Source organism: Pyrus communis, chromosome 8 (assembly GCF_041283825.1).
Source record: "Pyrus communis isolate YQ-2024b chromosome 8, ASM4128382v1, whole genome shotgun sequence".
Lineage (NCBI taxonomy): Eukaryota > Viridiplantae > Streptophyta > Magnoliopsida > Rosales > Rosaceae > Pyrus > Pyrus communis.
Genome location: NC_142572.1, coordinates 23,482,705 through 23,504,873, shown reverse-complemented (window position 1 = coordinate 23,504,873; position 22,169 = coordinate 23,482,705). Strand labels below are relative to the sequence as shown.

At 38.6% G+C, this 22,169-nt stretch overlaps 5 protein-coding genes across 6 annotated transcripts; 3 read left to right on the top strand and 2 right to left on the bottom strand.

The window, feature by feature from the left end:
- The first annotated feature begins 519 nt into the window (after positions 1-519).
- Positions 520-1,575, top strand: LOC137718018 (DUF241 domain protein (DUF241)). The gene has a single exon (XM_068457540.2). It carries the CDS (start codon positions 520-522, stop codon positions 1,573-1,575), a length of 1,056 nt encoding a protein of 351 aa, XP_068313641.2.
- A 3,014-nt stretch (positions 1,576-4,589) lies between these two features.
- Positions 4,590-7,294, top strand: LOC137717318 (protein ALTERED PHOSPHATE STARVATION RESPONSE 1). Its single transcript, XM_068456630.2, has 4 exons — positions 4,590-5,726; positions 5,830-5,936; positions 6,032-6,273; positions 6,363-7,294. The coding sequence occupies exons 1-4, from the start codon at positions 4,901-4,903 to the stop codon at positions 7,138-7,140; spliced, it is 1,953 nt and encodes a 650-aa protein (XP_068312731.2). The 5' UTR covers positions 4,590-4,900; the 3' UTR covers positions 7,141-7,294.
- A 2,308-nt stretch (positions 7,295-9,602) lies between these two features.
- LOC137717319 (serine/threonine-protein kinase BSK1) lies at positions 9,603-14,062 on the top strand. The gene is made up of 9 exons (XM_068456631.2): positions 9,603-10,372; positions 10,520-10,655; positions 11,191-11,324; positions 11,525-11,630; positions 11,829-11,914; positions 12,418-12,606; positions 12,757-12,921; positions 12,995-13,108; positions 13,535-14,062. Exons 1-9 carry the CDS (start codon positions 10,019-10,021, stop codon positions 13,781-13,783), a joined length of 1,533 nt encoding a protein of 510 aa, XP_068312732.2. The 5' UTR covers positions 9,603-10,018; the 3' UTR covers positions 13,784-14,062.
- On the bottom strand, positions 13,953-17,212 carry LOC137717317 (ATP-dependent zinc metalloprotease FTSH, chloroplastic). The gene is made up of 5 exons (XM_068456629.2): positions 15,559-17,212; positions 15,087-15,333; positions 14,792-14,975; positions 14,482-14,653; positions 13,953-14,375 (listed from the first exon to the last, which is right to left on the bottom strand). Exons 1-5 carry the CDS (start codon positions 16,888-16,890, stop codon positions 14,154-14,156), a joined length of 2,157 nt encoding a protein of 718 aa, XP_068312730.1. The 5' UTR covers positions 16,891-17,212; the 3' UTR covers positions 13,953-14,153.
- A 406-nt stretch (positions 17,213-17,618) lies between these two features.
- Positions 17,619-19,482, bottom strand: LOC137717321 (NADH dehydrogenase ubiquinone 1 beta subcomplex subunit). 2 transcript variants are annotated; one of them, XM_088698989.1, is made up of 4 exons: positions 19,270-19,482; positions 18,492-18,537; positions 18,366-18,413; positions 17,619-17,827 (listed from the first exon to the last, which is right to left on the bottom strand). In XM_088698989.1, the coding sequence occupies exons 1-3, from the start codon at positions 19,371-19,373 to the stop codon at positions 18,372-18,374; spliced, it is 192 nt and encodes a 63-aa protein (XP_088555115.1). In that variant the 5' UTR covers positions 19,374-19,482; the 3' UTR covers positions 17,619-17,827; positions 18,366-18,371. The 2 variants fall into 2 exon arrangements, with proteins under 2 accessions (XP_088555115.1, XP_068312733.1); XM_068456632.2 differs by having other exon boundaries at positions 18,372-18,413; positions 19,270-19,474.
- Positions 19,483-22,169: the final 2,687 nt, after the last annotated feature.

The window sequence follows — 22,169 nt, the reverse complement described above, 5'->3', positions numbered from 1 at the left end:
ATTCAAGTGAAACTTTAAAGTTTGAGTTTTTGAAGTTTGTTTTCTTGTTTGATTGTTTAAGAGTGAACTGCTCTTGATTATTTAGTAAACGTTATGTTTGTAGCTCTTTTTACTTATTATTAATGACATTTTTATACTTGCAATCAGTGAATGCTAAACATTGTTTTGATTTAAGTGATTGTTTTCTAGCGTCAATACATTGTCTTACATTTTTTAAGACTTATCTTAAGGAGGGACGCTTTTATAAATTTTGCACAGGACTCTCAAAATCTCAGAGACGACCAGGCCAATTAATATGCATTATAATTACTTTGATTAATATTTGATTATCGTTGATTATCTAATAATATCCCCCTCGCGTACCTCCGGTGCTAGCTAGGGTTACCTCTTAACTAATATTTCCCTCTGCTTTGTATATAAATATCGATCCCATGCAAGATATAATGCAACCATCAACCCCATCTCCACAAGTCTCAACTCATATCTCAACTAATACGCAGGTCGTCGAGGAAAGAAATCATGGTAGGCGTTTTCCGGCGGTCTCTCTCTTTCCCAAACAAAATAAACCCAAACAATATTCCAAATAACCGTGACCACCGTCCATCAAAAGTCCGACTGCCGTTGTCTCGTCACACCAGATCCATCAGTCTTCCAACCAGACCCCACCCCTTCATTTCCCACCTCAAAGAACACATAGCCCGCCTTCAATCCTTCAAATATTCCTATTCCAACACCAACTCCTCCTCTTCCTCCTCAGCCCCCTTCCCCGATTGGCTATGCGAAGGCTTGACCCGCCTCAAAGACTTGCACCACTGCCTCGATGACACTCTCCGCCTTCCCCAAACCCAAGAATCCCTCTGCCGTCTCAAAGGCTGCTGCTCCGTCGATAACCTTCTCGACCAATTCCTCCGTTTTGCCGACATCTACGGAATATTCCGCACCTCCGTTTTGGCTCTCAAACAGGATCACTCCGCTGCTCAAGTGGCTTTGAGGAAGAGAAACGACTCTCAGATAGCATTGTACGTCAAAGCTAGAAAGAGAATGGCCAAGGAAATGATTAAGCTAGTCAACGCACTTCGTTCCATCGCACGGCCAGCAACGGCCGCTGCCACGCCGTTCGAGTACGTTGGCGATGATATTAGTTACTATAACGTTGACCATGAGCTGGCGGGTGTTATGAGCGAGGTTGTTCAAGTGACGGTCGCGGTATCTCTTGCACTTTTTACTGGAGTCGCGGCAGACATATCATTCGGCGGGCCCACATTATCATCATCCAAATCGACTGTCACGTCGTCAATGCGGGCAACGTGGATGGGAATATTCAACATCAAGGCAACGTTAGATAATCAATTATGTACTGATCGTCACGAAAACCCAGTACGAGTTAGTAATAATATTGGAGTTGAGAACTTGCGTAACTTGAGAAAGAAAGGAGATGAAGAAGTCAAAACAACATTAAAGAAGATGCAGGGATTGGAGGCGTCCATCGCTGGGATTGAAACTTGCTCCGAAACAGTTTTCAGGAGTTTAATCAACGCTAGGGTTTCACTGCTCAACACTCTCACCCTACTCTAAATTATTGTTTACTGCTTGTGTACATTTAATTAAATATATGTCTTCAAATTCTATTATATTTTTTTCCTTTTTACTTTCTATACAAATTAAGTAATGTTCTTGTTGATGTTTTTCTTTCCCATCATTTTATTAATTCTTCTCCGTCGTCGAATTAAATTAATAGAAGACTTGTGTGCAATAGCATAAAGCGTTGGGGTTAATATTGCAGCCGATGATTAACAAGTAGCTAACTATTAATTTATTACCGACATTGACAAAAACTCCATGCACGCTTGATGAGAAGGGCAACCAACCTAGCTAGCATGGTTACATGGGAGCCAACCTGGCACGGTACGTTATTATCTTAATAATGTTATAATTAATGTCGGGACCGGACTAACTTGTTTTTTATCTTCTAATTATACATGCGTTGTATAATTAGAAGAACAGGGTTTACGAGCAGCCTTGCTTGCTTGGATAGAGGGTTTGATGTGATTCAAGCGGAAACGGATTCTAAGGGGCTCGTGGATATGATCAATTGAACAACACAACCAAACGTCATTATCAAAAGTCTTTGTCTTCAACAGTGTAAAAAAAAAAAAAAAAGTCTTCTCTTCAACATTAAGTGTGTGCAAATGCAATTGAGGTCAGTAGTAGAGTTTATATTTGCTCTGCAAATTTGTAATAGAGTAGCACGTCCAGTGACTTCGTTTGTCTCTAGCATAGGTAGCTTTCATACATGAGATTCTTTTGAACTAAAGTGGTTGTTCAATACTTTGGTTTCTGATGTAAATATTACGATTCAAGTTTAATTATACTTATCTTTCGAAAAAAATTATACATGCGTGCGTTGTATATATATGTATGACATTAGGTATTCTCCATATACTGTCACAGACGCAGCTAATTTTAACTTTAGGCTTAGCATGTTTTTGTTCTCAAACACAACGAGGATTTATAGTAGAGATATTAGTGGTCCTTAATTATTCCTAATAATACTAGGGAGCTTTTAATTTAAATACCTAATCTCAAACAACTTTAAGCTAAAATATCATATTTTTAGTTTGGGTAATTCTATTTTACTACCTCAAGTTTCACACAAATTGCATTTTACTACACTTACTTTTTTCTTCTCACATTCATACCGTATAGTTTGATTTTTAGATCACTTTCATACCTCCGTTAGAATACATGTCAACTTAACTGATGACTTGTCATAACTTTTGCACACCAAATGTAACACACGGAGTACGTGACAAATATAAATAAACATTAAAAAAATTAAAAATTAATAAAATCTGGAAAAAAAACAACTTGCACCTAGCCACCCTCTTCATGCTCACCCTTCCTCCTCATAGATCCCCCTGAACCTGATCGTCCACTCCTTTCTCCTCATTCTCCCCCCTTCAAGTATTAGGTATGTAATTTGAATTTAGCTATAATATTAATATAGGTTGTCATACGCAGATAGGTAGTGATGGACGGTTGGTGAATGTATGATCATCTAGGAATATAAGGAAAAAAATGTGTTTGAAGATTAACAAAAAGAATGGCAAAACTAGCAGTCAATTTCAATCTCAAATCTCAATCGTAAAAGGCTGAAGTCCTACTCAATCTAAATGTAAAATCTCAATTCTTAAACGTACCTTTGATCCAAGTCCTACGTAATAAAATAAAGGTTGAAGTGTCGATTTAGTCCCTAAATTATCATATCAGTGAAAATTAGGCCCCTAAATGATTTTTTTCAATAAATCAGTCCATAAATTCATTAAAAATTGTTAATTTCATCCCTAATATTATATTCAAAGCTATTTTATCTAATTTTTTCGTCAACTTAAATTACGACACACTTTAGAGTATCATACAATCATTTTCTCGCTTATAAGCCCTTAACATTTCATATAGGTTGGATATCTAATGTTTAATTTACCCTTCAAAGTTAACTCCAAACACTATTTATTTATAAAAAATTACCAATCTACCATCCAATGTGTATCACATGAAAGTAACGTGACTTAAATTGACTGAAAATGAAATATAGTAGCTTTAAATATAATATTAGATATATAATTATCAGATTTTTATAATTCAATAACTGATTTTTTTTATAAAAAAATAATTTAAAAACTTAATTTTTATTCAAATGATAATTTAAAGACTAAATTACCAATGGACCGTAAAATAAAAGGCTGGATTGAAAGTTTGGGACCCGCCTTTAGCAGGCGCTGGCCAAATGATGACTCATTATGAAAAGCACCAGCGACCAAGTGAGAAAACCAACCACCTGCACTTCAACAACCTATAGTCTATATCTATCAGTTGTCAAATATGACATAATGACAGTATAAAAAGACAGAAAAAAATGTTAAGGCTTTCCTAAATCCGGAAAGGGATCCTTTCGAAACATTTTCTCCAAATTCTGTTAATCAAAATTTGACCTAACGATTAAAATTATTATAATTTTTTAAAAAATCACATATTTTTAATTATTTGATTAAATTTTAAAAACTCAAATTAGTTGATTGATTGAATTTACTAAAAAGGATTCAGAGATAATCCTTTTTTCCTAAATCCTAAGATATAGATATCCTGCATCTTACACCAACCGATCCTCATCGTAATTATTACTACTATTATTCAGAAATTATGATTTTCTTGAAATTTTTGGTTCGGAAATTTACCTTCACAGTTCCACACCCATGAATACATGACATGCATAACGGTTACTTCCCTGTCATATATCATTTTTGTCATTAATTGGATGTCATGATCATTTATTTGACCTTTCAATTAGCCTTTTTCTTTTCTTTTTAACTTGCGCCAAAACCTTTTTGGCTACTTTTATGAATTATAATTACCAGTACTTACTATATAGTGTTTGAAATTTTGAATTCCAACATCACAGAAATTGACTGCTTTGGCTTTTCATTCCGGGTTGAGTATACCCGAGACGGAAAATTACAATACGTACACTTATACTTTTTGGGGAGTGGGGGGTAGGGGTATAAATGAAGATATGAAAATAAAAACGCTGTAAGGATGGAATACACCTAAACACACGGGGCAACAACGAAATAATCTGAAAAATTAAAAAAGAGACGTTAGCCATATCCCGCCAGGTTTTCCCTGTTTGAGCAATTAAGGAAGGAACATAATTGAACAGTTCACCAGACGCGCAGAGCAGTAAATACCAAATTACCAAGTAAGCCATTCATACCTATTTAAAATCTGCACACACAAAACCCAAATCAGAAAGAAAAATCAGAGAAATCAGAGAATGTTGGTGGTGCCTTGCAAGTTAAGGAGATTGCTCAACACATTCAATTGAGAAATACTGAGAATTGCGATGGGTTGCGCCGCCTCAAAGTTGGAGAATCTTCCGGCTGTGGCATTGTGCCGAGACCGGTGCAAGTACCTGGAGGAAGCTCTCAGCCAAGCCCAAGTTCTGGCTGATGCCCACGTCGCTTACTTGGCCTCCCTCAGGACCCTTGGCCCCGCTCTCCACCGTTTCTTCCATGACATTCCTGCAGGAAATGAACCGCCGCCGCCACCAGAATCAGACTCGCACCTCCAATTCCCTTCCGACTCCGAATCCGAATCCAAAGAGGACCACACCGTTAAACAGTTGGCTGAAACGCCGACACCAGTTTCTGAGCGTGATCAAAATTTCAGGGAAGGGGAGGGGGAGACCTACAAAAATTCAGCCGGCGGACTGACTTCCGAACCGCTTCCTCCGCCACCGCCTCCGCTTAGCTCCGCTTGGGATTTCCTTAGTCTGTTTGATGCCTACGAGAGAGATATTTACCTAGCACCACTTTATTCTTGCACTAATTCGGATCTTGAAGAAGCTGCTCATACTCCTGCACTTGCTGCTGCCGCTGCTGACAAAATCAAAGTCGATAATTGTGGCGGCAATAACGATATCAATGTTAAACACAACACTAAAAATATTGGAGATGATCAGGAAGAGGAGAGTAGGTCAGGGAAGAGTAAGACGACTCATATGGCGACGTCGACGGCAACTCCTCCGTCTGTCTCTGTCTCGGTCCCTGTGCTAGAAGAAACAGAGGCGATGCGAGAGCTTAATCTTCTATTTGACAGGGCGTCTGAGTCCGGGAATCAAGTTTTATTGTCGCTGCAGTCTCATCATCACACGATTTCTGTTGATCAGGGTAATTTATCCATTTCAATCTTCTCAGTCAATTTTTAGTATTATTCCAAATTAATAGATAAAGAATGCATAATTAATTTGACGAATTGGCGTTGGAGAAGCAGAGTATGGATTTGATGACCGTGAGGGCTTGGTGATGAGCTCGCAAAACCTTTCTTACACTCTGAAGACGCTCTTCCTGTGGGAAAAGAAACTTTACCACGAAGTCAAGGTATTTATGCTTCTTTTTCTTCATTAGCTTTTGCTGATTAATCAAAATTTTAAAGCATAATCTTGACTACTTAATTGTGCTATATATATAATTAGGCTGAGGAAAGATTGCGCGTTACGCACGAGAAGAAGAGTAGAATGCTGAAACATTTAGAACATGGCAACGGTAATACTACTAGTGCTGCTGAGGCTCCCAAACTCAACTCCCTTCGCAGTGCAGTCCGCGATCTTTTAACAAAAATGAAAATTGCAATTCAGATTGTCGACAAAATATCAATTACCATCAACAAGTTGAGGGACGAGGAGCTATGGCCGCAAATGATCGAATTCATCAACAGGTATATCTGTTCTATCCCATCACCGTTGAGGAATATGATCAATTCTACAAAATGGCAAATGATTAGTGAACTTGTTTTGGTGCTTGTAGGTTACTCGACATGTGGAAAGCTATGGTAGAATGTCACAAGAGTCAGTACCGAGCAATGGTGGAAGCCAAGGGTTTACATGGCGTTGCAATATCCAAAGCAAAGTTGAGCGGCGCACATAATGCTGAAACTGCAATTCGACTCAAGTTAGAGCTTCAAAACTGGAATGTGTGCTTCTCCAATTGGATTGTCGCCCAAAAGGTGTATGTAAAAGCATTAAATGGATGGGTTCAAAGATGTCTTCTACACGAACCAAATGTAGCCGATCAAGAATTAACAGCAGACGAGGCTATTGGAGCGCCGCCTGTTTTTGTGATATGTAATGAGTGGTCACAAGCTATGGATAGACTCTCAGATGAGGAAGTTGTTGAAGCCATCGGGGGATTCACAACTAGTATACATACGCTTTTAATGGAAGGCAACAATATTGATGTGGAAATGGTGCAGCAAAGGATGGTAGCTGAAAACAAAGATGTAGCAAGGAAAGTAAAGTTTTTGGAGGCAGAGGAGGGGAAGGAACAGAAGATACTGCATAAGCTGATGCGCGGTAGAGGAGTAAAAAAGAACGTTGCTTCGAGTAGTTTGCGAGCAGGAGAAGATGAGTCGAACAGAGAGAGACTGCAGCAACAGAGTCGGAGTGACAGGAATATTAATCTAGTGTGGGATTTGAAGCGGACATTGATGGCGATGGAGAAATTCACCGCAAACTCATTGCAAGCATACAATGAGATTCATGCACACATTGAACTACAACAAGTCAGCTGCAGGCAATCCGGATGATGAATTAACAAATAAAAGTGCCAAGTCTTTACTTCTTTTATTTTTTTTTAAATAAAAAGATCATAGGCCACTTAGCTTTCTTAATGATGAAACTTTGTTCGGCTCCGATCTCAAAAGCGGGAGGTGGTGGAATGGAATGCATATTTTAATACTATAGGCTACCTATGTGGATAATATCATTTGTTAAAAAAAAAAAAAAACTATTAAGAACTGGTTTTTGTATATAATTTTTTTTTTCGTTTTATGCATACTCTTCATTTTCATTTTTTAATAGAATCGATGTGATTTGCATTAAAGAGCAAGAGAGTGAGTCTAACGTCACAATAGGCTAGTCATAATAATTTAGTTCAAAATTGCTTTTGGACAAAATCGAATCTAAGAAATTTCTTACAAATAAAAATGAATATCACTAGAAAGTAGTAATAAGTTTCCACTTTTCATTTTCATCATGTATCTTCATTTTTATCTAATAGCTAAATATAATCTAAAAATATGATTTCATTCTTCTTCACTTATAAGTGAGAGGTTATTGTGAAGTTTAGCCATCTCCCGCCCTTTTAGACTACACCCAACCCTGGGCTAAAAGCCAAAATAGCCCACTTATTCCCTCCCTAAACACAACCTAACCCAAGCCAAATGCCAAACCAAGGCCAAATACCCCCCAAGTTTTAGCCCACAAACGCATGGACTCGTCCAAAATTACCCCACTCTCGCCCTGTTCACTCGCCCACGCGCCCCATGAGCTTTTAGTGCCCGACAGGGAGGGCCCACTGTTAGGGCCGCTGTCAGCCACTACCCATAGCCCAACGGCTCTTTTCTGCATCCAACGGCTAAAATAATTGTAAAAAAATTATTTAACTCAAAGTTCACCCAAATTTAGTGATTTTTCAATATTTATCGGAATTTAAATATTTTAAGATTAAAATATTCATAAAAATAATTTACGATAGTCTACATAATTTTTTTTTAAAGTTAATTTAAGAAAAAAAATTAGCCTAAGTTCATTTTTTAATAATCTCGGGCTAAAATTTTAGCTCAAAATGGTTGGAGCAGAAAAATTGTTTCTGAGCTAAAAGCTAAATTTTCGAGGCTAAAAAATTTGTCTTTTAGCCCAAAGGTTGGAGATGATCTTAATATAGACAATATCGTTTTTTTTTTTTTTTTTATAGAAATAAAAAATAATCTCCTAACATTTTCGATATATTTGATACCAAATTATTGTTCGATGCTTTTAGCCTAAATCTACTGAAGTGTTAAATATCATGTGTATACAAAAAAAAATTAGTGATAAAAGAAAAGAATATTGTTACATTTATCACATTTTTTATGTTACATTGTAGATGTATCATCTCTCTAATAAATATAGGGTCAACCAACAAATAGGGATTTTATATTTATTAAAGAGATATTACAAATATGGTATATAAAATCTGCTGAGAGTAGCATTTAAAAAAAATGCGCAGAGATGTAAAGAAATAACTACCATAATGCCCTTCATGATTAGAGATGGGCAACAGTTATAGTGAGTGACTAATCGCGGTTATTTACTTGTAACTGTTTATATTTATACCTGCATAACCGTTTACCCGTTAGATAATTGCATAAACGGTTATACTCATACCCATAACCATTTATAAACAGTTAATCATACACATAACCATGTACCCATTTAACTATAACCGTTTACTCATTTAACCATAACCATTTACCCATTTTTGAACCCATTTGTTCTTTTTTTACCCATTTTTTCATTCGTCTACATGTTTTTTTTAACAACTTGAAAATTACAAAAGAAAATTTTGTCATAATTTTTGTTTTCTGATAATTAAACACCGTTATATGTACATTTTAGTATACATTTCTCTATTTTAATCATTTAAGTCATCATATAATTCTAATAATTGAAATAATAGTTTACGAACGATTTTTTTCCTGCTAGACCCAAGCAAGTCTTTAATTTAAAGACCGATCCCAAATCAAAATTTCAGAAATCCTAAAATAGTTTCAGAATTTTAAAACAAATCGGGAATCCGTAAATTACTTACTGTAACTCAACCATCGATCCATTCTACAGAAGTTTATCAGGTGGATACCACCATACTAGTAAAATGACAAATACTTTCATCATTCGATAGCATAAAGCATTTTTTTCAGTACATTGCCAGGTAATATACTAGACAACACAAAGCATCAAACTTCTTCCAGCCTTAGAAACATATAAACACGGGAAAAGAAACTATCAGATACGAATTCAACCACAGAACTTCGATGTTAAATTAAATGGGTATAACCAATCCAACGGCCTATAATTTTTTTTTTTAAATTTTCATATATTAAATTAAATGGGTAAATGGATATCTATTATAACCGCATGTAATACCCATAACTGATGGATATTCGTTATAACCTCGAGTAATACCCATAACCGTCCATTTTAATTTCATAAATAAACGGTTATACTCATAACCATTTGTTCATCGAAACGGTTATCTATAAATGTAACCGTGAATTTTAAATAAACAGGTAAATGCGATTAGACAAATCCATGTGTATTTTGTCCATCCCTATTCATGATAAGGAAAGGACAATTCAACTGTCAGACGAATACAGGGAGAGAGGTTTTTGGCGGTGCAGAGGGAGGATGCAAGCAAGCAAATTAGCAATGCGAAGGAAAAGAAAGCTGCAGCTCGCAAACACTCCTCCTCATTAGAATTTACAAATACAAAATTCCATGCATCTTTCTCCGTATTTTCCAGAATTTTGACCCAATTTCCTCTCCCTCGGCAGTCCGCATATATTTTATTATTACTATACGCACGTACATGTTTTTAAACCAAGAGCTGGCTGAGGCGCGGCACTGAGTCAACTCAGCTGAGTTATGGGGTGCTGCGAGTCGTCTTTTATACATGCACGCCAACACCAGCACCACCCCTTGAACACCTTCAGCTCCACCGCTACCGCCACCGCCACAACCACCAACCGCGTTCCTCAACCGTCCAACGGTGGAACCGATGCCGCCGGAGCTGGAGCAGTGCCGGGATTTTCGGAATTCTCGCTGGTCGACTTGAAAAGCGCCACAAATAACTTCAGCTCCGACTTCATCGTCTCCGAGAGCGGCGAGAAAGCCCCCAATGTCGTCTACAAGGGACGCCTCCAGAACCAAAATAACCGTCGTTGGATTGCCGTCAAGAAATTTTCCAAATTGGCCTGGCCTGACCCCAAGCAATTCGCCGTATATAAACACTCTCTCTCTCTCTTCTTCTCCATTCATTATTTATTTTTATTATTATTATAATCCCTCTATTAGGGAATTTTTGGGAATCGTGGTTAGGGTTTCCATTTCCAATTGAATTGAGAAATTTGAACTTTGGGGCAACAGGATGAAGCTTGGGGCGTTGGGAAGCTGAGGCACAAAAGGCTTGCCAATTTGATAGGGTATTGCTGCGACGGCGACGAAAGGCTGCTGGTGGCGGAGTACATGCCTAATGATACCCTTGCCAAACATCTCTTCCACTGTATGTGCCTCTTATCTTTGTCAATGATTTTGTTTCTCATACAATCCTTGGCTTTTCTTTTCTGCACGAGAAATGAGAACATGTTTGACACATTGCTTGAAATATGAGGAGGAACACCCTCTATTTTAAAGTTGCACTGCATTTCAACGATACGAATTGGTTGCATCCACTGTCTACCGTCGATATGTAATGTGAAAAGCCATGCAATTGAAACTTCAAACTTTTCAATATATATTTGTTGACAGTTCTGCAAAGATATAACTCTCTCTTCTTTTACATAAGATATTGGTTTATGGGACATTCCTCGCTTTTAAGAATGCATTTGTTCTGCTTGAGCATAATATTGTAATCTCAAACCACTCTCACGAAGCTGATTCATTATCTACACATGTGCTATTTTCATTTCAAATTGTGACTGCTATTTTGCTTTTCCCATTCTCATATTCTTGACAACTGACGTCTGAAATTTATTGCCTATAGCTTTTCAAAGTGGTTCAGGGTTCCGATATAAATTCATCTCACACTTTCTTGACAGGGGAGAATCAGACCATTGAGTGGGCTATGCGACTAAGAGTTGCTCTGAACATTGCCGAAGCATTGGATTACTGCAGTAGTGAAGGCCGCCCATTGTACCATGACTTAAATGCATATAGGGTTCTCTTTGATGAGGTGCTGTCTCAATTTTCCTTTCCCAAGTTTGTTTATTTAGTTTTTCAGTTTTTACAAGAAGTGAGATAATTTTAATCACATATCGTTGTGGCCCTTTTTTGATAAGTAGACATATTTCTTTCTGTGTTAAGATTTTTTATATGATAACTACATGGATTTGTATGAGATCAGAGTGGTAATTTTGTGGATGTTGTTGGCAGAATGGTGATCCTCGGCTTTCATGTTTTGGATTGATGAAAAATAGCAGGGATGGAAAAAGTTACAGCACTAATCTTGCGTACACACCTCCTGAATATCTAAGAAATGGTAATTGCTTATTTTCCTTAAATCATATTATTATTTATTATACCACTTTTTATACACCTTAGGGAGGTGTAAACTGAACTATGGCCGAGTCAATGAGTAAGATAGTATGAGTCAGGAGTTATATTTTACAATCTGCTGGACTCAATGAAGTCTTTGACAAGTGCCTTCCATACCAACTATAATATATTGATGCTGCAGGAAGGGTGACTCCAGAAAGTGTTATCTTCAGCTTTGGGACTGTCCTTTTGGATCTTCTAAGTGGAAAACACATCCCTCCTGGTCATGTAAGTATTTACTGCGCCAGGCACTTGTTCTCCAGTCAGTTGGTTTGGAATGGACCCATAATCTAATAGTTAAAATGCAGTGCTTCTGCTATTTGAGTTATGCAGAAGTCCAGATTCTGTATGATCACAGAAGAGTTGTTTGTTAAAGTGGCTCTTGCTTGTATGTGTTTAGTACTCGGCATTAGGGAAACGCTTGTTTTTAGCGAGGTGTGGTAGTAAAATATAGTTGCACATACTCAAAAAACGTTTTGCACACTTAAGTTGCCTTTTCTTGTAATGATTATTTATTATGTACTAAGATTAATTGATACTGAATTTCCGATAGTTTGGTTGTGATTGATCACAAGACACTGATGTTGAAGACCAGCTTGTAGCTTGGATCATAGTTTTATACTTTTATTCTTCTATTCGTCTGATTTTGCCCGGACAATCTCTTAGTATAATTATGTAGGCAGGTTTTGATAAACAGAATCTCCTTATAATTGATGTTTGTGTTGATGCAGGCTCTTGATATGATTCGGGGCAAAAACATTCTTCTCTTAATGGATTCACATCTGGAGGGAAAATTTTCAACTGAAGAAGCAACTGTGGTTTTTGATCTTGCCTCACGATGTTTGCAATATGAACCTAGGGAGCGACCAAATATCAAAGACCTTGTTGTAACGGTTGCTCCATTGCAAAATAAACCTGATGTAAGTCTTCTTGCCTTTTCCCCACATGAATGCAATGATCTGTTATTAAGTTTTTCTATTAAATATTACCATGACAGCAATTTTAAGTACCTTTAAATTTTCCCAAACATGCTTGGTCAGCATTTTTTTTATGGTGATGATGCTTTGTAGGTTCCTTCTTATGTGATGCTGGGAATTCCCAAGCACGAGGAAGCACCTCCAACTCCACAACATCCTCTTTCTGCCATGGGTGATGCCTGTTCAAGGATGGACCTTACGGCCATCCATCAGATTTTGTTAATGATACACTATAAAGATGATGAAGGAAGCAATGAGGTAATTGAATTGTGCAAAAGTAGGTTTAGATGGTTCTCTGGTTGCCCTTCTGAAAGTTTGTCTTTGGCATTAGTTGTCTTTCCAAGAATGGACTCAGCAAATGAAAGATATGTTGGAGGCAAGAAAACGTGGGGACTTGGCATTTCGTGACAAAGATTTTAGATCTGCAATAGACTGCTATTCCCAGGTATTTATTCTGCAATGTACTGAGAATGGGTAGTGCCTAAGGGAAAGTACTCCATTTCTTGTCAAGAACTTTTAACTTGATAAGTTTTTCATGCACAAGGGATTAAGGCACTTCAGTTCTTCTCCCCTAGATAATGAGTGTCGAATTAGCATGATTTCATAGTACAAAGGACAATGCTGCTGGAAGTTTGTTGATAAATGAGATCTCAATCGTGATGTTGAGAAAAACATTATTCATATTAGAGTCTTAAGCAGTTTTTGTAATTGGTACATTGTCTTCTTGAACTGTGCAGAACTTCATACATTATAGAGGATTTATAAGGGGGTGATAATTCATGTCATGATGTTTAGATTTACGGCCATCTTAATTTTACTGCAGCGTTCCCCTTGTTATGGTTCATTAATTTCATTCTAACTGATATTGTAGTTCATAGATGTTGGGACTATGGTTTCCCCTACGGTGTATGCAAGAAGAAGCCTATGTTATCTCCTCTGTGATCAGCCAGATGCTGCCCTCCGAGATGCAATGCAAGCGCAATGTGTCTACCCTGACTGGTCCACTGCATTTTACATGCAGGCGGTTGCTCTTGCCAAGCTAGATATGCACAAGGATGCAGCTGACATGCTGAATGAGGCTGCTGCCCTAGAAGAAAAAAGACATCGGGGAGGGAGATGATATGAGAGAAGAGGACCCTGAAATGCTCTGTAATTATTTTTGTTGTATTGAAGTTGCTCCAGCTGTTGTAACTTGTAACAAAAATGTAGGGTTATCATGTGCAACGGGGTAAGAGAGTAGTTTCAGCCCAAACGTGTGCAATATATAGGTAGAGGGAGATGCTTGTATCTTGTGTTTCAACTGCTGCGCAGTTCTTTTCCTCTAATTTTTCATTGAATAATTAATTGGTTCTTAATGTGTACTTGTGTATATGAAACTTATAATACAACAGTTTTGCGATGTCGCGGAGTGATACATAATATATGAATTTGCTCCTGTGAGACGGATAATACATGGATAATGAATTTGCTCGATTCGGGTGTCTGTCTAACTAAGCAACATACAGCTCAGCCTTTCCATCAATAAAGAGGCTCATGAACTCTTCACCGTCAACAGTTTCCTTCTCCATGAGGAGCTGGGCAAGCGTGTGGAGGATATCGATGTGAGTTGTGACGATATCCTTGGCCCTTGAATAAGCTGTCTCTACCAATTCCCTTACCTCTGCATCCACCACATCAGCAGTTGCCATGGAGTAGTCTTTTTGGGGCGACATCTGCAAATTCAAATATATAGCTTCTATCACTTCTCTTGTATGATTGTATCCCATAGGCATTTGATTAAACAGTGAATAAACGACCGTATTCGATTATAGTCTCTACCTGTTGCCCTACGAAGGGATTGCCACCAGAAGCACCGATCGCGACTTGTCCAATCTTTTTGCTGAACCCAAATCTCTCAACCATCTGCCTTGCCACCCTTGACACTTGCATGAAATCACTAGATGCCCCTGTTGTCACATTCTCCTGACCAAAGATAACTTCTTCGGCAACTCTGCAACGGCAGGACAATGGGGTCAGAACAAAATTTCTCATATACATACACTAGACTTCAATATCAGCTCAAATTCAATAGGGAAGAATCATTAGACTGTTTGAAAGCAGTTTAAACTGAAGAGTTTGTATAACCAACCTTCCACCAAGGGCAACAGCCATTTGATTCTCCAGGTAGCTTCTACTGTATAGTCCAGACTCGAGTCTCTCTTCACTGGGGGCAAAGAAGGTTAGACCGCCGGCTTGGCCACGAGGAATGATGGATATCTTAGCAACAGGATCGTATTCCGGCATCAATGCACCAACAAGAGCATGCCCCGCCTCTGCAAAACAATCACGTAATGGACGAATTAAAAATCCAAACCAAATAATAGCAAATCACAAGTTAATATTGGATATGGGGGAGAACTGGTCGTGTTCTATATAGTATATACCATGGTAGGCGACTAATTTCTTCTTATCCTCCGAGACAACAGCATTTTTCTTCTCGGGTCCTGCAATGATCCGCTCCAGAGCATCGGAAATCTCGTCTTTACTTATTTCTTTGAGATCACGTCTGGCTGCGAGAATGGCAGCCTCATTCATCAGGTTCTGCAGATCAGCCCCTGTGAAACCAGGTGTTCTCCTTGCAATTTTGTCAAAGTCCACATCCTTTGCAAGCGCCTTCCCTCGAGAATGCACCTGCCATTCGAAAATGCTTCAGTTGAGAGAATATGGAGTGTACAATTCTAGCAAAACACCTTCAACCACACTTAATTTCGAAACAACCGTGCAAACCACAATGGTTTACAAGCATGCATAAAATTCAATTTACACAACATATAATTTGCTTAAGCAGATATGTAAATGGATTTCATGCTAATTAAGACTGATAAACTAGTACTGATTCTAGGCAATTGTTCTAACCTGCAGGATTTTAACTCTGCCAGCAACATCAGGCCTGTCGACGGTCACCTGTCGGTCAAACCTCCCGGGCCTCAACAATGCCGAATCAAGAACATCCGGCCTGTTGGTTGCCGCCAAAACTATCACACCGGAATTACCAGAAAACCCATCCATCTCCGTCAGCAGCTGATTAATAGTTTGCTCCCTCTCATCATTCCCGCCGCCCATCCCCGCGCCTCTCTGCCTCCCCACCGCATCTATCTCATCAATGAACACAATGCACGGCGCTTTCGACTTGGCCTTCTCGAACAAGTCCCGCACTCTCGACGCCCCCACTCCCACAAACAACTCCACGAACTCGGAAGCCGCGCACGAGAAAAACGGCGTCCCAGCCTCGCCGGCCACGGCGCGAGCCAGAAGGGTCTTCCCGGTACCAGGTGGGCCCACCAAAAGACATCCTTTTGGGATTTTGGCGCCGAGGGCGGTGTACTTGTCTGGGTTCTTCAAGAAATCCACTACCTCCTGCAGCTCCAATTTTGCTTGGTCAGCTCCAGCTACATCGGCGAAAGTCACCCCCGTTTCCGGAACTTCTTGGAATTTGGATTTGGACCTACCGAAATCCATGGGCCCGCCCAGCCCGCCCGGCCCTCCTGGGCCTCCTCCAGCACGCCGGAAGAGGAGGAACAATCCGGCAAAGGCCAAGATTGGGAACAACAAATTGCCGATGATATTGAACAGCCCACCTCCTGAATCACCTTCGGAGACGGAAATATCGACGCCGTTCATGGCCAAGATGTCGATGAGGTCAGGGTCGTTGGGGACAACGACAGAGGCGCGGCGGCCATCGACGGCAGTGAGCTGAAGGGCAGAACCGTCTTTCATGAACCTGACTCTCTCGACCTTGCCCTTCTTGACGGCGTTGAGGAACTCGCTGTAGCGCCATTGGCTGCCTTCGGGGAGGTCAGTGGCGACCTGGGATTGGGGCTTAGGGGCGTTGAGGAGAAGGTTTTGGGAGAAAGGAGAGGCGGCGTTGGGTTTGGAAGGCTGGGGTTGGAGTACGGGTGGCGGCGTGGGAGTGGGGGTGTTGTCTATGGCTAGGGCTTGTGGGGTGAGGGAGGAGAAGAGCAGGGCGGCTAAAGTGGCTTGGGAAGCTGCGGATTTTAACGGCTCTGAATGGGGTTGAGAGTTGAAGATGTTTTTGGTGGCGAAAAGCTTTCGCTTGGAGAAGAAGGGCAGGGGAATTGGGAGGGATGAGTTGGATTTGGAGGTGGTTTTAGGAGTGGGCGGAGAGTGGAGGACAGTGGTGGCTCCGAAGAAGTTGGAAAAGAGCAAAGGGTTGGTGGTGGAAGCCATGGCTTGGGTGCTGTTATCTGTTGGTGTGGGATAAAAACACAGCTATTTCTTTCTTTCGAAATTACTTACGATTTTTTATTCCTGTTTATTTTTTGGGTTTGCTGATATAGGTGTGTTGGTGTTAGATTGGATAAGAGGGGAAATGATTGTTGGCGTGGATTCAGCTTTACAGGGGAAAAAGAGTCTAAAATACATGAATCGTGGCAAGCTGGGAGCTGTGAATTGATTTGTCCTTTTTCTTTTTCTCTTGGATTTTGATTCAACCAGCGTGTTGATTATGTTCTCTCTGCTTTCAAACGAAACGACACCATAAAATGATTGTTGCTTGGGTTGCGCCTACGTGTTCAATATGCCATCCATTCCTTCATTATTTGTCGTTTTTATTAAGTTTCTCGTTGATTTTTTCACTAGCGTAGACTAGAGAGTATAGCGTTGAACTGATATGAGATGGAGATGAGGCTTTAAGTTTATTTGAATCGGACTGTGCGTATGGGCCTTTTGGGCGACCATACACCTGCAACTCCTCCCAAGTGCAAAATTGATCTCCAACTCAAGTCAAAAGTAAAATCAACCAACCTGCAATGTCATGCACTCTACTCTCCTATCATACATTCCATATAACTTCTTTACCTACTCAATATTTGCTTTATGACACACGTATGCCTGTATGATTTCTTTTGCACCTCCGGAGGAACTTCAGTTGCAGAAAAATTCAAGCGAAACCAAAATGAAACAAAAGGGCACCACAATACAAGCATCATAAATTTAGCATTCCGAAACGGAGTTTGACGTCATCAACACCATTCGCATCACAATATTCTTCTTCACAATCACTTTATTAAACGGAAATTAAGAAAGATGCACCGTTTACGCTTTCACTAGTATCCCGCCGAATAAGCCCTTTATGTTATCAACTCTTGGCTCTTCCACACGATCCCTGCAACAATACGGTAAGGGCACGGTTCAATTATTTCTTTCGACATTTCCTTCCATGCGGAAAATTAGTTACAGAAACTTTAAAGTCTGTTTGAGAACACCCAAAAATAAAGATAAAGAGGCACTGGTCCTCGAACTCATGGACTTCCTCAATTACTAGCCACTTTCTTCAAATGAAAACCAAGGGGAAGTAGGGTATCAACAAACATAAATCAAACCAAACCAAAACTAACTTGTCGTGATGATCTCTATTTGGGCAACATCCTTGTTTTCAGTATTTACTTCATTCAAAGAAACCTGAACTACTAAGCCTAGACCTTAAAATGAAAGGCACATAATCATCGATGAACAGTGTGTACGCATGGTAACAACTAATCAAACCCAGTTGGTAGCCAAAAGCTACTCTAAATAGGAGTTCATGAGTTCAAACCCCACTCCACAAATGTCACAATTGATCAAAGGCAAGAAAGTACACATGAAGCAAATCAAATACAGTGGATCATGCAAGTATCTAATAAGTGGTGGTCAAGTCGTTGTACCCGTACCTAATGATGATCATCGTGGCCCTCCCAGGGGTGCCTCCAACCCTAAAAGACATAATAAGAAAGTGAGTAACATGAGCTTATAAAATTGCAAAGAAAAGTCAAAATAAGAGAAGCTCTTACCAAAACTACAGGACCATCCTTCTTGGCCCTGTACAGTACCCAAAACCTGATCCATCAAAATTTAAACAAAACCGTAAGCTACCGTGGTTACATGATTCAAATATCTTGGCACTTTTACTAGTAAAAATTATTAAGTTGAATCCATTCAATCTGCATTATCTCCATGCAGGAACCAAGGTTAACACCAATAGAAAACCTGTCCAAGGTTCAAAACTTTATCCCATGACTCCAACTCGTATTGAAAGCACCACAAAAACCTGTCCTCTATGCCGAAGGCACCACAAAAACCATAAATTGGTCCGGAAGCTTACCGGTAAGAAAAAGATACAAAGTAATGTTTGATAGTATAGCTTTATATAAGCTACTCATCAACCAAATGTTGCCTAAGTCAATTTCGGCTGAGAAGAAATCCTTGATTTTTCATCTCCACAACTATTCAACTGCCTGAATCCCCAACTTGAATCCCAACCTTTAAGAGAATTCTAAATTCATCATGTCTAAGTTCCTAACCAATCGACCCCTACACGTATTGAGCTGCCTGAATCCCCAAATTGAATCCCAACATTCAAGTGAATGAATTGCAATTTCTTCCTATTAGCATTTTCAGGTCTACGTTCCTAACAATCGATGCCTAAACATGAATCCGAAATTCCGAAAACATTATAAATTGTACAAAAGACAAGATAAAAACAACACGGCAGGCAGATCCAAAATAACAGAAATTTGACCTCACCACGCTAATGTACAGACGAAATAGGGAGAGTACGACGGAGTTTACCACATCACAGCACACATGCCCTTGCCGGTGAGGGTGTGCCACCGCTTTGGCTGATGCACCGTGATTCCCTTGTATGTTATGCCCTCTCCGTGTCCTCCTCCCATCTTTGCCGATAAATCTCTCTTTCTCCGTCTCTATTTGAGCTAGCTAGTAGCTACCCCTACACTCTGAAATCTCTCTCAATCGAGGAGTGCTCCAGACCCGATAACAACTCTATTATTCCCGACCCACTTTTGCTTCCCATGAGTCCATGACGACGAATCTATTTCCCATCGTGGGCTTCGCTTGACTAGTTTTGCTGCAAGCCCAGCTTCAAGATGAATTCATAGATTTTGGAATCAGCATTAGCCCAATACAGGCCCATAGAAAGCAAAGTTTCTTTCTTGACAAATGATAGAGTCAATAAGTTAAATAAACTGGTTGCAGATTCGTTATTTTCAAGATAAAATTAAATAAAACATAATTTTTTATTATATTTTTCGAAGATAGTGTGATGGTGTTCTTTTGATACAAGCGAAAATTTGAGATAAAATACATAATGACTTAGTTTAGATATCAAACTAAACACAAAAATAAATCGTTTTGTAATGCAAATATATAGTATTTGCCTAGTTTAAAAAAAGAGGTGAAATTAAATAATATATTCTCTCCTCCCCACTCTCTCGCCTCCCTGTCAAAATGCAGAAACTCCAACAAAAATTCTCCCCGGTATACTAGTCTTCCTTTCACCATGAAATTGATAATCATCGTTCCTAGTTACACAAACGACGACGAAAAATTTTCGAGCAAACTCAACATTTGATCTATAACTAAACAAAAAAAGAGATCCAAACTCCGAAGATGTAAGGGAAAAAATATTGAAAATTTAAGGAAAGCCTGTTTGATATCCTACTAAAAAAAATTATAATTCTTAAAAACAACTTGGATGAACTTCTCTCAAGAACAATTTTTTTTTTTTATAACCCAAAAACTTATTTGGTATCTAACCTGTAAACTATTTTAAATCTTCAAGGATTTAGGCTACATAACCCAAAAACTTGTCTGTACAAAACCATTAGATGGCAATGGCTGAGGGAGGATATTAAGGTTGGGTCGAGATCCAAGAAGCCACCCAGAAAATACTCACCAAGACCCAATATCTGGACGACTTGATTTGGAACTCTCAATTTCACACTTCATACTATGAAATCATGTTGTCTTCATATGAGTTTTGTTCACATATATGGTGGTGGGTTGCTAATTTCAAACGTTGCCATTGAAATTGAGCAAATTGAGTTTGAAATAAAGCTTTGGTAATGGTGGAGAGGTAAGGTTGGGGCTTGCAGGTGATTAGAGTGAGAGGACAGTGGGTCAGGGATGGTGGGAAGAAAATATCTCAGTCGCCGGAAACATATCTCTCATTACCGTCAATTACTCTCAATTGATGTTTGGTGTCGGGTCTCGACTCCAAGGTCTTGTAGGTGTCGTGAAGAAGAAAAAAAAAACAGTAAAAACATACTTTTGTTGTTCTCATATTTTAGGCTAGTTTTTGAGTTATTTTTTAGTTCAAGTTTTGCAAAATAAGCTTACCAAACAAATTTTTGAATTGTGAATTGAGAAACAGTTTTTGAGTTAAAAATCTTGAACTCAAATAAAATACCAAATACGCTCTAAATATGCTCATCTTTTTCTCTCCCATAATTGTTAGTTTGCTAACATTTCTCTCAAAAAACACAATTCCTGTTTCAAAATTCTCCATAAATTTATATCTTCAAAAATTCCAGTCATGATATGAGATTGTAATGTTGTTGATGTTAAAGTGTGAAAAATAAAATGCATTAATTCTTGGTAATGTTATTTTAATTGCATTTTTTTTAATTGAGTTAATTAGAGTGCCCTCATGCAAAACTGTTTGAGTGGGAAAACGTGCGTCCCACTATTTTATGACATTTTGCCTTTCCAATTTTCTTTAGCCAGATTGACTGCGTACATTCCATTACCCATAATAATGGAACACTAATATAAATGAGTAATGTTATTTATACTATATTTTTATACTATATTTCTATCTTACTTTAGATGACATCTAATGTGGACAGCCACATTATTTGAAAAATTTGCAAAATTCAAGGAAATGAAGAAGAAGGACTTTTCGTATACCACAATTATCATTTAATTAACTTTTTTTTTTAATTATTAGTTTATTAAACAATAAACTAAATTTAAAAATCTGATTAATTTAAATAATATAACTATCCATATTAAATATCACCTAAAATAGTATGAAAATATGTTATGAATTTATTTATCGAAAGAAAAGTAAACAAAAAGGCATCAACGACAAGCACGTTGTAATTTGATAAAAAAAAATATTACTTTGTCAATGATTTAGGTGCCCCCTGCTGAACTGGAGGCTTTGCTGCTCACGCATCCCGAAATTGTTGATGCTGCCGTTATACCGTAAGTTGTCCAGAGATTCTCTCCGATTCTCTTCCATTAAGATCACCAAATCAAGTAATATGAGCTTTTAAAATTTCATGTTTTTTTTTAATTTCTTAAAAGCTATAATAAATTAATAATTTTTTTCTATGAAATTTTAAAGGCTTGAATTACTTGATTTAATGGTTTTGGTGGAAGACTGTTCCCTTCTTAGCTTTCCATTTTTATGTCAAAGTAATGCTTTTCCAGTACTGGATGATCAATGCGTACATGTATGTATGTGTTGTTGTTGGCAGATTTCCAGATGAAAAGGTTGGACAGTATCCAATGGCATATGTGGTAAGAAAAGCCGGAAGCAGTTTAACGAGAGCGGAGTGATGAAGTTTGTGGGCAAGCAGATGGCTCCCTACAAGAGAATTAGTCATAGTTTGGTACTGAAGTGATTCTGAAAAAAATGATTTTATGTTTGGTAAACATTCAGC